The sequence below is a fragment of the Salvelinus fontinalis genome, chromosome 14 (assembly GCF_029448725.1).
Source record: "Salvelinus fontinalis isolate EN_2023a chromosome 14, ASM2944872v1, whole genome shotgun sequence".
Lineage (NCBI taxonomy): Eukaryota > Metazoa > Chordata > Actinopteri > Salmoniformes > Salmonidae > Salvelinus > Salvelinus fontinalis.
Genome location: NC_074678.1, coordinates 14,046,545 through 14,059,851, shown reverse-complemented (window position 1 = coordinate 14,059,851; position 13,307 = coordinate 14,046,545). Strand labels below are relative to the sequence as shown.

General features: G+C 40.7%; 2 protein-coding genes across 3 annotated transcripts in view; both read left to right on the top strand.

Annotated features, from left to right (window-relative positions):
- The window catches only part of si:ch211-191a24.3 (tensin-3), a 103,170-nt gene that overhangs the window by 69,444 nt on the left and 20,419 nt on the right, over window positions 1-13,307 (top strand). The window lies entirely within an intron of this gene.
- On the top strand, window positions 6,988-11,020 carry LOC129869517 (uncharacterized). The gene is made up of 2 exons (XM_055943989.1): window positions 6,988-8,637; window positions 9,383-11,020. The coding sequence occupies exon 2, from the start codon at window positions 9,411-9,413 to the stop codon at window positions 10,854-10,856; it is 1,446 nt and encodes a 481-aa protein (XP_055799964.1). The 5' UTR covers window positions 6,988-8,637; window positions 9,383-9,410; the 3' UTR covers window positions 10,857-11,020.

Genomic DNA, 13,307 nt, shown 5'->3' with positions numbered 1-13,307 from the left:
AATATGATCACATTTTTTGGTTGTAGTCAAGAGTCTAACGGAAACTTGACGAACACTGAAACTTACAAATGATTTGTCAGGACAAACCACCCACGGAGATGAACTGATATCTTTCCGACAGATAAGATCTAAACCAGGCAAGAACTTGTCCATGTAGACCAATTAGGGTTTCCAATCTCTCGAAAAGAATGTGGTGATCGAAGCTGTCAAAAGCGGCCCTAAGGTCTATGAGCCCGAGTACAGATGCAGAGCCTTGGTCTTACGCCATTAAAAGGTAATTTACCACCTTCACGAGTGCAGTCTCAGGACTATGATGGGGTCTTAAACCAGACTGGAGCGTTTTGTGTACATTATTTGTCTTCAAAAAGTTAGTGAATTGCTGAGCAACAGCTATTTCTAAATTTTTTGAGAGGAATGAGAGATTTAATATAGGCTGATATTCTTTTTTTACAATTTTTGGGGGTCAAGGTTTGGCTTTTTCAGGGGAGACTTTGTTACTGCCACTTTTAGTGAGTTTGGTACACATCCGGAGGATAGGGTGTCACGATCGTCGTAAGAAGCGGACCAAAGCACGGCGTGGTTTGAATACATTCTTCTAAGTTTAATGAAGAACACTTAAACAAAAACAACAAAACGAATAAGACGAACGTGACCGCTATATAAACACTGTGCAAACATGCAACATAGCATAGACAATAACCCACAACCCACAATACAAAACAGGCTACCTAAATATGGTTCCCAATCAGAGACAACGCAAAACACTTGTCTCTGATTGAGAACCATATCAGGCCAAACACATAGAAATAGACAAACCAGACATACAACATAGAATGCGCAGTCAGTTCACACTCTGACCAAACAAAACATAAAACATACAAAGCAAACTATGGTCAGGGCGTGACATAGGGAGCCATTTATTTTGTTCAACATAGGAGGGCCAAGCACAGGAAGTAGCTCTTTCAGTAGTTTAGTTGGAATAGGGGCCAGTAGGAAGGTTTAGAGGACATTACTATTTTCGTGAATGTGTCGAGAGATAAAAAAACTTGATAGTCTCTATTGATCCCAGGTCTAGGCAGGTCTGTGCAGACTCAGGACAAGTGTGTTTTGGAGAAATACGCAGATTGAAAGAAGAGTCTGTAATATGCTTCCTAATGATCGTGATCTTTTTATCAAAGAAGTTCATGAATTCATCACTGCTGAAGTCAAGGCCATCCTCTTTTGGGAAATTGTGCTTTTTAGTTAGTTTTGCAACAGTATCAAAAATAAATGTTGGATTGTTTTTATTCTTAGTTTGGAAAAGTAGGCTGATCAAGCAGCAGTGAGGGCTCCTCGATATTGCACCATACTGTCTTTCCAAGCTAGCCGGAAGACTTCCAGTTTGATGGCGCGCCATTACCGTTTACATTTTCTTGAAGCTTGCATCAGTGCTCATGTATTTTCTGTATACCAGGGAGCTAATTTCTTGTGACAAGTGATTTTAGTTTTTAGAGGTGCGACCGCCTCTAGGGTATTAAGCAAGGTTAAATTTAGATCCTCGGTTAGGTGGTTAACTGATTTTTGTACTCCGATGTCCTTGGGTAAGTGGAGGGAGTCTGGAAGGGCATCTAGGAATCTTTGGGTTGTCTGAGAATTTAGAGTGCGGCTTGCTTGGGGTCTGAGTAGATGATTTGTTGTGATTGCAAAGGTTATAAGATGATAGTTCAATAGTCCAGGATTATGAGGAAAAACATTTAGATCCACAATATTTATTCCACGGGACAAAACTAGATCCAGGGTATGACTGTGGCAATGCGTAGGTCCGGAGACATGTTGGACAAAAACCACTGTCACGCCCGGGCCTTAGAGAGCCGTTTTATTTCTCTATTTAGTGAGGTCAGGGTGTGATGTGGGGTGGGCATTCTATGTTTTGTATTTCTTTGTGTTTGGCCGAGTGTGGTTCCCAATCAGAGGCAGCTGTCTATCGTTGTCTCTGATTGGGAATCATACTTAGGTAGCCTTTTTTCCCACCTATGTTGTGGGATCTTGTTTTTGTACAGCTCTTGTAGCCTACGGTACGGTACGTTCGTTTTGGTATCACTGTGTTATTTTGTTGCTAGTTCTCATTTAATAAATATGATGACCACAAATTATGCTGCACTTTGGTCCACTTCTTCAGACGAACGTTACACCCACTGAGTCGATGATTGCTCCGAAAGCCTTTTGGAGTGGGTCTGTGGACTTTTCCATGTGAATATTGAAGTCACCAAAAATTGGAATATTATCTGTGATGACTACAAGCTCCGATAGAAATTCAGGGAACTCAGTGAGGAACACTGTAAACTATTAAAAGTGATTGAGTTAGGCTGCTGTCGTGTCTTTACTATCATTAACTGAAGACTTAGTTTTTATCAAAGATTCTCTGTAATTATTATTACGCGATTAAACTGATTAATCATGTAACTGTAATTAACTAGGAAGTCGGGGCACCAAGGAAAATATTCAGATTACAAAGTTTTAATTTTCCTAATATAACTTTTCAGATATTTTCATATCTGATCAATTAGTCTTCTTAATTAATGAATTATTTACTTTACCTCACGTTAGTCTCATTCCAAACATCGTAAATTGTTGGTTATCTGCACGAACCCAGTCTTCACTATGAGTCATCCATACATCAATTGTCTTAACCTCTCTAGGGTAGGTGGGACGTTAGCTTCCCACCTCATCAACAGCCAGTGATACTGCAGGGCGCCATATTCAAAACAACAGAAATCCCATAATTTAAATTCCTCAAACATACAAGTATTTTACACAATTTTAAAGCTACACTTGTTGTAAATCCAGCCAAAGTGTCCGATTTCAAAAAGGTTTTACGACGAAAGCACACCAAACGATTATGTAAGGTATGAGCCAAGTCACAGAAAAAGACAGCCATGTTTCCAGCTAAAGAGAGCATTAACAAAAAGCAGAAATAGAGATAAAATGAATCACTAACCTTTGATAATCTTCATCAGATGACATTCATAGGACTTCATGTTACACAATACATGTATTTTATGTTTGGTAAAGTTCATATTTATATAAAAAAATCTGAGTTTAGGCAAGACGCTACTGTATCACTTGGCAAAAAGCCTGAGAAAATGCATAGCGCCACATTAAAATGAATGACTATGAAAATTACTATAAAATCAAACTTTCATTAAATCACACATGAAAGATATCAAATTAAAGCTACACTGGTTGTGAATCCAGCCAACATGTCAGAATTCAAATAGGCTTTTCAGCGAAAGCATACGATGGTATTATCTGAGCATAGCACCATTGTAAACAAAAGAGAGAAAACATTTCAACCCTGCAGGAGCGACACAAAACGCAGAATAAAAATATAATTCATGCCTTACCTTTGACGAGCTTTTGTTGTTGTCACTCCAATATGTCCCATAAACATCACAAATGGTCCTTTTGTTATATTAAATCTGTCAATATATGTCCAAAATGTCCATTTATTTGGCGCGTTTGATCCAGAAAAACACCGGTTCCAACTTGCTCAAACATGATGACAAAATATATCAAAGGTTACCTTTAAACTTTGCCAAAAAATGTCAAACTACTTATGTAAAACAACTTTAGGTATTTTTTAACATTAATAATCGATAAAATTGAAGACGGGATGATATGTGTTCAATACAGGATTAAAACGATATGTAGCATGCCTTCTGTTTGATTGAAACGCATGTCTAGGACACCAGGAGTGCCTCGACTTCAAGATGGCCGTATTTCTTCATTACACAAAGGAATAACCTTAACCTATTTCTCACGACTGTTGACATCCAGTGGAAGCCGTAGGAACTGCAAGCAAGTTGCTTAGAAATCTGGTGTCCCAATGAAATCTCATTGAAAAGACGGTGACCTCAAAAACAAAACAAAAATCTGAATGGTTTGTCCTTGGGGTTTCCCCTGCTAAATAAGTTCTGTTATACTCACAGACATGATTCAAACAATTTTAGAAACTTCAGAGTGTTTCCAATCCAAATCTACCAATAATATGCATATCTTATCTCCTGGCGATGAGTAACTGGCAGTTGTATTTGGGTATGTTTTTCATCCAAACGTGAAAATGCTGCTCCCTACCCTAGAGAAGTTAACCTCTCTTGGGCACATGAGACCGTAGCGTCCCACCACTTCAACAGCCAGTGAAACTGCTGGGCGCCAAATTCAAAAACAGAAATACTCATTATAAAAATTCAGAAAACAAAACATATTTTACATAGGTTTAAAAATTAACTTCTTGTGAATCCAACCACGGTGTCAGATTTTAAAAATGCTTTACGGCGAAAGCATACATTACGATTATGAGAACATAGCCCACAAGACAAATCATTACAAACAGTAGCCAGCCAGATAGAACAGTTACACAATTTAGAAATAGAGATAAAATTAATCCCTTACCTTTGATGATATTCATATGGTTGCACTCAGCAGACATTAATTTACTCAATAAATGTTCCTCTTGTTCGATAAAGTCTCTTTATACCCAAAAACCTCAGTTTTGTTCACGCGTTTTCTTCAGTAATCCACAGGCTGAAACGCAGTCAAAACAGGAAGACAAAAAAATCCAAAATGTATCCGTAAAGTTCATAGAAACATGTCAAACGATGTTTATATTCAAACCTAAGGTTGTTTTTAGCCTAAATAATCGATACTATTTCAACCGGACAATATAAAATGTAAACAAGAAACGCACTCTCTCGGTCTTGCGCAGGAAAAAGCTCCGTGAAACTTTAGGGTCCACTCATTCAGACTGCTCTTACTTCCTCATTTTTCGGAATACAAGACTGAAACACATTCTAAAGACTGTTGACATCTAGTGGAAGGTATAGAAACTGCAAGTTGAGTCCTAAGTCAAGGGATACTGTAATGGCATTAAATAGAAAATAGGTTTTCGCCTGCCAAATCAGTTCTGTTAAACTCACAGACACTATTTTAACAGTTTTGGAAACTTTCGAGTGTTTTCTATCCAAATCTACCAGTTGTATGCATATCATATCTTCTGGCACCAAGAAACAGGCCGTTTAATTTGGGCATGCATTTCATCCAAAATTCCGAAGGCTGCACCCTACCCTAGAGAAGTTAAATAATTTATTTACTAACTAAGTAATTCACAGAAATGCATAAACAAACAGTAGATAGTTACAAGGAAATGATAACGGAGTTTCCCTAGTGGGATAAACCGGCATCGCGGCTTGGTGTACAAAGGGAAGTGCGGGTCGACTGAGATAAGACAACACACAGTTGATAATTATAACAATTGAAATGCTAATCCTTTGCACATGAACGCTCACTCATACGGGAACAATTGTAATCAATATATATATTTACGTTTACATTGTGTCGTCGGGGTCTCTGTTGAAAAGTTTGTTTCTGTTGGAGAGTTTGTCTCTCTCTCTCTCTCTCTCTCTCTTTCTCGGTCGTGGTTAGAATGGATAGTTCAGAGTGACATTCATTCATGTCGTTATGGATATATGTGTCGGCGGTTGTCGGTCTTTGCGTTCAATGATATCGAATTCCTAGCTGCAGACTAGTAATTAATATCAAAGACTTGTTCTTATTCTGTCGGTATAGATAGTCTAAGAGTTTAACCACGTGGGATGGTTAAAAGATTCAGCAATCGTCTCAAACCTTGGCCCTCTCGTTATCGAGGTAAGCTGGTCTGCAACCTTTGCCCTCTCGTGATTGAGAGAAAACATGGTCTGTTGAGAAATTCTCAAGGTGGGGTTTTTATTCGGGAGTTGCAGAAAGGGCCTGTCCCAGGATGCCTGACCCTAACTGGGCTCATGGGCGCGTCCTCTGATTTAGTTAAACTCAAAAGGGAATTGGAGTTTCCTTCATTAAACAGTCCAAAATCACATTACACAATTTTACAAACAGTATCATCCTCACTCATTCATCTTATACAACAATTAGATGTAAACCTCATATCTGAGGCTATTATATAAACAGCGTTATGGTAATGTGGCCGCACCGTCTCCCATGAGTTTTACAAACTTGTACCAAACGGACCAGTTCGTAGCTGGATTCTTCACCGATCTTTTATACCTTCTCTAGAACATAAATGTTGTTCGGACCTCAAGTTCTGTGAGATGGAAGAAATTCCTTTGTTCTCTATGAAACTTTACTCTGTCTCTATACTGTGGCCATGAGGAGATCATCTCCTCCTGGAATTTACGACCTCTCTGACCACAGCAGCCTAGTTGTAGGAGGCAGGGAGAGGGGGATGGGGCTTGCTGCACCCAACGAGGGCAACGTCATGACACTGCATAGATTTCATGACTAGAAGCTCAAAAGACAAAAACGCAGTCTTTTTTTTGATGTCGTAAATGTTAGTAACATCTGCACCTTTGTGGGACACTAGTGTAATAAGGAAGGGAGGCCTCATTTAACACAGTAAATTCATTAGGCTTGAGCCATGTTTCAGTCAGGCCAATCACATTAAGGTTATGGTCATTGACTATGACTGCCTTGGAAGTGAGGGATCTAACATTAAGTAGTCCTATTTTGAGATGTGAGATATTATCGCTATCTCTTTCAATAATGACAGGAATGGAAGAGGTCTTTATTCCAATGAGATTGCTAAGACGAACACCGCCATTTATATTTTTGGCCGACCTAAATCGAGGCACAGACACGGTCACAATGGGAGACACGGTCACAATGGGAGACACGGTCACAATGGGAGACACGGTCACAATGGGAGACACGGTCACAATGGGAGACACGGTCACAATGGGAGACACGGTCACAATGGGAACACGGTCACAATGGGAGACACGGTCACAATGGGAGACACGGTCACAATGGGAGACACGGTCACAATGGGAGACACGGTCACAATGGGAGACACGGTCACAATGGGAGACACGGTCACAATGGGAGACACGGTCACAATGGGAACACGGTCACAATGGGAGACACGGTCACAATGGGAGACACGGTCACAATGGGAGACACGGTCACAATGGGAGACACGGTCACAATGGGAGACACGGTCACAATGGGAGACACGGTCACAATGGGAGACACGGTCACAATGGGAACACGGTCACAATGGGAACACGGTCACAATGGGAGACACGGTCACAATGGGAGACACGGTCACAATGGGAGACACGGTCACAATGGGAGACACGGTCACAATGGGAGACACGGTCACAATGGGGAAAGCTGAGCTGACTACACTGACTGTGCCAGTGTCAGACTCTACTAAGCTGGCAGGCTGGCTAACAGTACAGCTGTAGAGTAGTGCTGCTGTAGAATGACATGGGAAAGGAGAGCCTAACTCATGAGAAGTACTGTAATACGATAAATGATACATGCTGTACTAGCAGGGATCATGATGTTAGATACACATTCCTCATAACTGTAACTCCTGACTGACGAGCAGCAAGCAGAGCTTGTGATGATAGAATAGGACAAGTAAAATAGGACAAGTCGAGTACCATATGTTAGTAGTAAAAAAGAGATCAGCTCTAACACAATCAGATTTAACGTTTTCTGATGTTATTTATGTGTTGAGGTCAGACATAGCAGGAAACACGGTCAGTATGTCTCCATGCCTGTTTGTGTGTATGCTTGTGCGTGCACACGTGTGTGCGTGTGTATGTGTGTTTGGGCAGCAGCAGAGAGAGCAGATGGTGGGAGTAGTGACACATGCCCTGACAGAGAGGCTATAGAACCCTGAGTTCAACCCCCTCCACCGCCTTAAAAGGACTCGAGCGACCCCTGACCTTCAGGAAAGCCTTTTGATTGGAGGAAACAGATTGTAGGAGACAATGCAAAGTGGTCAGTGAGAGAGAAGAAGGGGAAGAGAGAGAAGGGGAGGGGGCCTATCCCTCTCCTCCCTCCCTCCCTCCCTCCCTCCTAGAGAATTCGGACTCAAGCAGTGTCACAACAAGTCTGTAGCTAACAGGGAACTATTTTCCAACGGGGAGTGGAGGAATGGAACATGGTTAGTCTCTGTTGTATTCTGTTCCAGATCCGAAATGACTTCATTCAGCCTGCTGCCGACCACAGGAGTTTAAACAGAGCTCACACTGCTGCCTTACTTATAGAGCACATAGACAGAGAGAGGAGAGAAAGAGGGAGGAGAGAGAGTAAGAGGGGAGAAAGGAGCAGTGAGAGAGTGAGAGAGTGTGGGGAGAGAAAAGACAGTTCTCTCATTTAAAAGAGTCTCTCATTTGTGCCGGGAGGGAGGCAGACAGTCTTCAGCTCCACATGGACAAGATCAGCTGAACCACAGGAGACAAAGGAAGGTGATTCAGGAGAAGAAAAGATAAGTCAAGTTTAGAGTTTTAGAGAGAAAAGAGAGAGAGAGGAGAGAGGAGCGAGGGAGGGAGAGAGAGAGAGAGGAGAGAGAGAGAGGGAGAGAGAGAGAGAGGAGACAGAGAGAGAGAGAGGAGACAGAGAGAGAGACTGAGTGAGCATAGAGAGGGAGGAGAGAAGAGCGAGGGAGAGAGAGGAGAGTGCGAGAGAGAGCGAGAAAAGATCTGTTTAGCAGACAGACAGAGAGAGCTGTGGCAGTGTACAGCTCTGTTTTTCTCCAGACAGACAAAGTGGGATTGTCCTCTGAAAGTCTCTTCATCATGACTACTTCTCTTGGTAGGTCCTGTACTGTTACTGGATACATAACTAATGTGTGTTTGTCAGTTTTTCTGTGTTTGTGTGTGTGTGTTTTGTGTGTGTGCAAATGCTTAAACCCACTAGATGGCCTGCATCCCCATCTCAGTTGCATTGTCTCTGTTCAGTGGTCCCAGCATGCAGTGAAATAAGACCCTCCTGTTGCAGCCAGCAGACTGACTCTCTTTTATTCCCTCTTTCATTCTCTCATTCTCTATCTTCATGTTTTCTTTCTGATTTCCTCTTTTCTCTTGCTTTCTTGCCAATTCTCACTTCTTGGCTGTCTCTTTTTGGATGTTTCTGTTTACCTGTCTCTTTTGGATGTCTCTTTTTGCCTGTCTCTTTTTGGATGTCTCTGTTTACCTGTCTCTTTTTGTCTGTATCTTTTTGCCTGTCTATTTTTGCCTGTCTCTTTTTGGGTGTCTCTTTTTGCCTGTCTCTTTTGGGATGTCTCTTTTTGCCTGTCTCTTTTTGCCTGTCTCTTTTTGGATGTCTCTTTTTGGATGTCTCTGTTTACCTGTCTCTTTTTGCCTGTCTCTTTTTGGATGTCTCTTTTTGGATGTCTCTGTTTACCTGTCTCTTTTTGCCTGTCTCTTTTTTCCTGTATCTTTTTGGATGTCTCTTTTTACCTGTCTCTTTTTGCTTGTCTCTTTTTGCCTGTCTCTTTTTGGATGTCTCTGTTTACCTGTCTATTTTTGCCTGTCTCTTTTTGCCTGTCTCTTTTTAGATGTCTTTTTTTGCCTGTCTCTTTTGGGATGTCTCTTTTTGCGTGTCTCTTTTTGGATGTCTCTGTTTACCTGTCTCTTTTTGTCTGTCTCTTTTTGCCTGTATCTTTTTGGATGTCTCTTTTTGCCTGTCTCTTTTTGTCTGTATCTTTTTGTCTGTATCTTTTTGCCTGTCTCTTTTTGCCTGTCTCTTTTTGCCTGTCTCTTTTGGGATGTCTCTTTTTGCTTGTCTCTTTTTGCCTGTCTCTTTTTGGATGTCTATTTTTGCCTGTCTCTTTTTGGATGTCTCTTTTTGCCTGTCTCATTTTGCCTCTCTTTTTGGATGTCTCTTTTTGCCTGTCTCTTTTTGGATGTCTCTTTTTGCTTGTCTCTTTATGCCTGTCTCTTTTTGGATGTCTCTGTTTGGATTTCTCTTTTTGCCTGTCTCTTTTTGGATGTCTCTTTTTGCCTGTCTCTTTTTGCCTGTCTCTTTTTGCCTGTATCTTTTTTGATGTCTCTTTTTGGATGTCTCTTTTTGGATGTCTCTTTTTGGATGTCTCTGTTGACCTGTCTCTTTTTGCCTGTATCTTTTTGGATGTCTCTTTTTGCCTGTCTCTTTTTGGATATCTCTTTTTGCTTGTCTCTTTTTGCCTGTCTCTTTTTGCTTGTCTCTTTTTGCTTGTCTCTTTTTGGATGTCTCTTTTTGCCTGTATCTTTTTGGAAGTCTCTTTTTGCTTGTCTCTTTTTGGATGTATCTTTTTTGATGTCTCTTTTTCCCTGTCTCTTTTTCCCTGTCTCTTTTTGGATGTCTCTTTTTGGATGTCTCTGTTGACCTGTCTCTTTTTGGATGTCTCTTTTTGGATGTCTCTGTTGACCTGTCTCTTTTTGCCTGTCTCTTTTTGGATGTCTCTTTTTGCCTGTCTCTTTTTGGAAGTCTCTTTTTGCCTGTCTCTTTTTGGATGTCTCTTTTTGCCTGTATCTTTTTGGATGTCTCTTTTTGGATGTCTCTTTTTGGATGTCTCTGTTTACCTGTTTCTTTTTGCCTGTCTCTTTTTGGATGTCTCTGTTTACCTGTCTCTTTTTGGATGTCTATTTTTGCCTGTCTCTTTTTGCCTGTCTCTTTTTGGATGTCTCTGTTTACCTGTCTCTTTTTGCCTGTCTCTTTTTGGATGTCTCTTTTTGCTTGTCTCTTTATGCCTGTCTTTTTTTGCCTGTCTCTTTTTGGATGTCTCTTTTTGCCTGTCTCTTTTTGGATGTCTCTTTTTGCCTGTCTCTTTTTGCCTGTATCTTTTTGGATGTCTCTTTTTACCTGTCTCTTTTTGGATGTCTCTTTTTGGATGTCTCTTTTTGGATGTCTCTTTTTGGATGTCTCTGTTTACCTGTCTCTTTTTACCTGTCTCTTTTTGCCTGTCTCTTTTTGCCTGTCTCTTTTTGCCTGTCTCTTTTTGCCTGTCTCTTTTTGGATGTCTCTTTTTACCTGTCTTTTGGTTTCTTTAGTTTGACTGTCTTCTGCTTTATCTTTTTAAGTCTTTCCTTTTCCGTCATTCCTTCTCTGTGTTTATCTAGTGTTATCTCAATCCATCCTGAGGTTCTGTGAGACCACGTTTCCCTCTCTGAGGTAGATCATCAACTTGTCTCTCGCTCTTTCCTGGAGACCTCTGGTATTTACACACGTCTGGAATTGTCTTGTGTGGTAGTCTAGCATATGCCTTTCTTTCTCTCTCCCCATCTTCCCCTCCCTCTTTCTCTATCTCTCTCTCTTCTATCCCCGTCTTCCCCTCTCTCTTTCTCTTTCTGGTTCTCTCTCTCTCCCCATCTTTCACTCTCTCTCTCTCTGTCTCTCTCTCTCTCTCTCTCTCTCTCTCTCTCTCTCTCTCTCTCTCTCTCTCTCTCCTATCCCCATCTTCCCCTCTCTCTTTCTCTTTCTGGTTCTTTCTCTATCTTTCTCAATTCAATTCTCTCAATTCAATTCAAAGGGGCTTTATTAGCATTAGAAATCAACAGTTTACATTACACTCACAAATGTTTCAACCGAATAAAAGCATTTCAAATGTTATGTTATCAGCCATGTACAGTGTTTTATCCATGTGCAGATACTGTAGTTGCAATATGAATGGCAAGGGAAAATAAATTAGCTGATAAATATCAGCTGCTGTGGTGACACACTGTAGTATTTCACCGAACAGGTATGGGAGTTAATCAATATTTGCTTTGTTTCCAAATTCTTTATGGGTCTGTGGGAAATATGCGTCTTTGATATGGTCGTATAATTGGCAGGAGGTTAGGAAGTGCAGCTCAGTTTCCACCTCATTTTGTGGTTTTCTCTCGAGAGCAAGGTCTGCTTAAGGAGGCATCTCTTGATAGCAAGGCTATGCTCACTCAGTCTCTCTCTCTCTCTCTCTCTCTGTCTCTCTTCCTGTCTCTGTATCTCTCTGTCGCGCCATCTCTTCCCTCTCTCTCTCTCTCTGTCTCTCTTCCTGTCTCTGTATCTCTCTGTCACGCCGTCTCTTCCCTCTCTCTCTCTCTCTCTGTCTCTCTTCCTGTCTCTGTATCTCTCTGTCGCGCCATCTCTTCCCTCTCTCTCTCTCTCTGTCTCTCTTCCTGTCTCTGTATCTCTCTGTCGCGCCATCTCTTCCCTCTCTCTCTCTCTCTGTCTCTCTTCCTGTCTCTGTATCTCTCTGTCACGCCGTCTCTTCCCTCTCTCTCTCTCTCTCTCTCTGTCTCTCTTCCTGTCTCTTTATCTCTCTGTCGCGCCATCTCTTCCCTCTCTCTCTCGCTCTCTCTCTGTCTCTCTTCCTGTCTCTGTATCTCTCTGTCGCGCCATCTCTTCCCTCTCTCTCTCTCTCTCTCTCTGTCTCTCTTCCTGTCTCTGTATCTCTCTGTCACGCCGTCTCTTCCCTCTCTCTCTCTCTCTCTCTCAATTCAATTCAATTGACTCTATTGACATGGCAAGTTCATTATTACTTACATTGTCAAAGTATACATATCGAAAAATAAAAATCAAATATATATGTATATATATACAAAATATATATATATATTTATATATAAATAAATGGTGGGACCAACAGCAATAACAATAGTAGTAGTGGACATGGGATTACCATTAATAACAGCTACAACAACAATATTAATCAGAACAACAATACATTAAAGCAATGGTAGTAGACCAGTGTCAACATGACTGAGAAGACATATGACCTGGTATGAAAGACAAAACAAAACTAAGCTAATTGGGAAATATTATCAACATTACTTTGCACTTTTCACTGGCTGTCCCTCAGGCTGTGGCAGGAGGACACATTTTGGCTTTTCACCCAATAAATATTTTTTCTTCATCTTTTATGGTTTCAAATTCTTTGTATTGAATTATAATTTTGGGAAAGAAATAGGCTCTTAGGTCTGAGTATTTGTCACAGTGTAGTAGTCACTTGGTCACTTGTTTTTAGATGGTTGTAAAATTTAATGGCTCTTTTTTCTATTCGAATGAGAACGGGCCCAATTTATTGGCCCAATTCTGCCCTACATGCGTTATTTTGAGTTTTTCTTTGTACTTGCAATACAGTCTTGCAAAACTCTGCATGCAATATTTCAATTGGATGTTTGTCCCATTTGGTAAATTCATTATTAGAGAGTGGACCCCATACTTCACTGCCATATAGAGCAATTGGTTCTATAACTGATTGAAAAATTTTGAGCCAGATTCTAATTGGAATTTCAATTTTGATGCTCCTTTTAATGGCATAGAATGCTCTTCTTGCTTTGTCTCTCAGCTCATTCACAGCCATGTGAAAGCTACCTGTGTTGCTGATATTTAGTCCTAGATATGTGTAGTTTTTGGTGTGTTCTAATAGAACTGTGTCCAAATGGAATTTATATTTGTCATCCTTATTTACGGACCTTTTTTGGAATATCATTATATTTGTTTTTTTTAGGTTAACGGTCAGA

Coding starts and splice junctions, on each gene's coding strand:
- LOC129869517 (XM_055943989.1), top strand. CDS start 9,411: ATGTCTCTTTTTGCGTGTCTCTTTTTGGATGTCTCTGTTTACCTGTCT.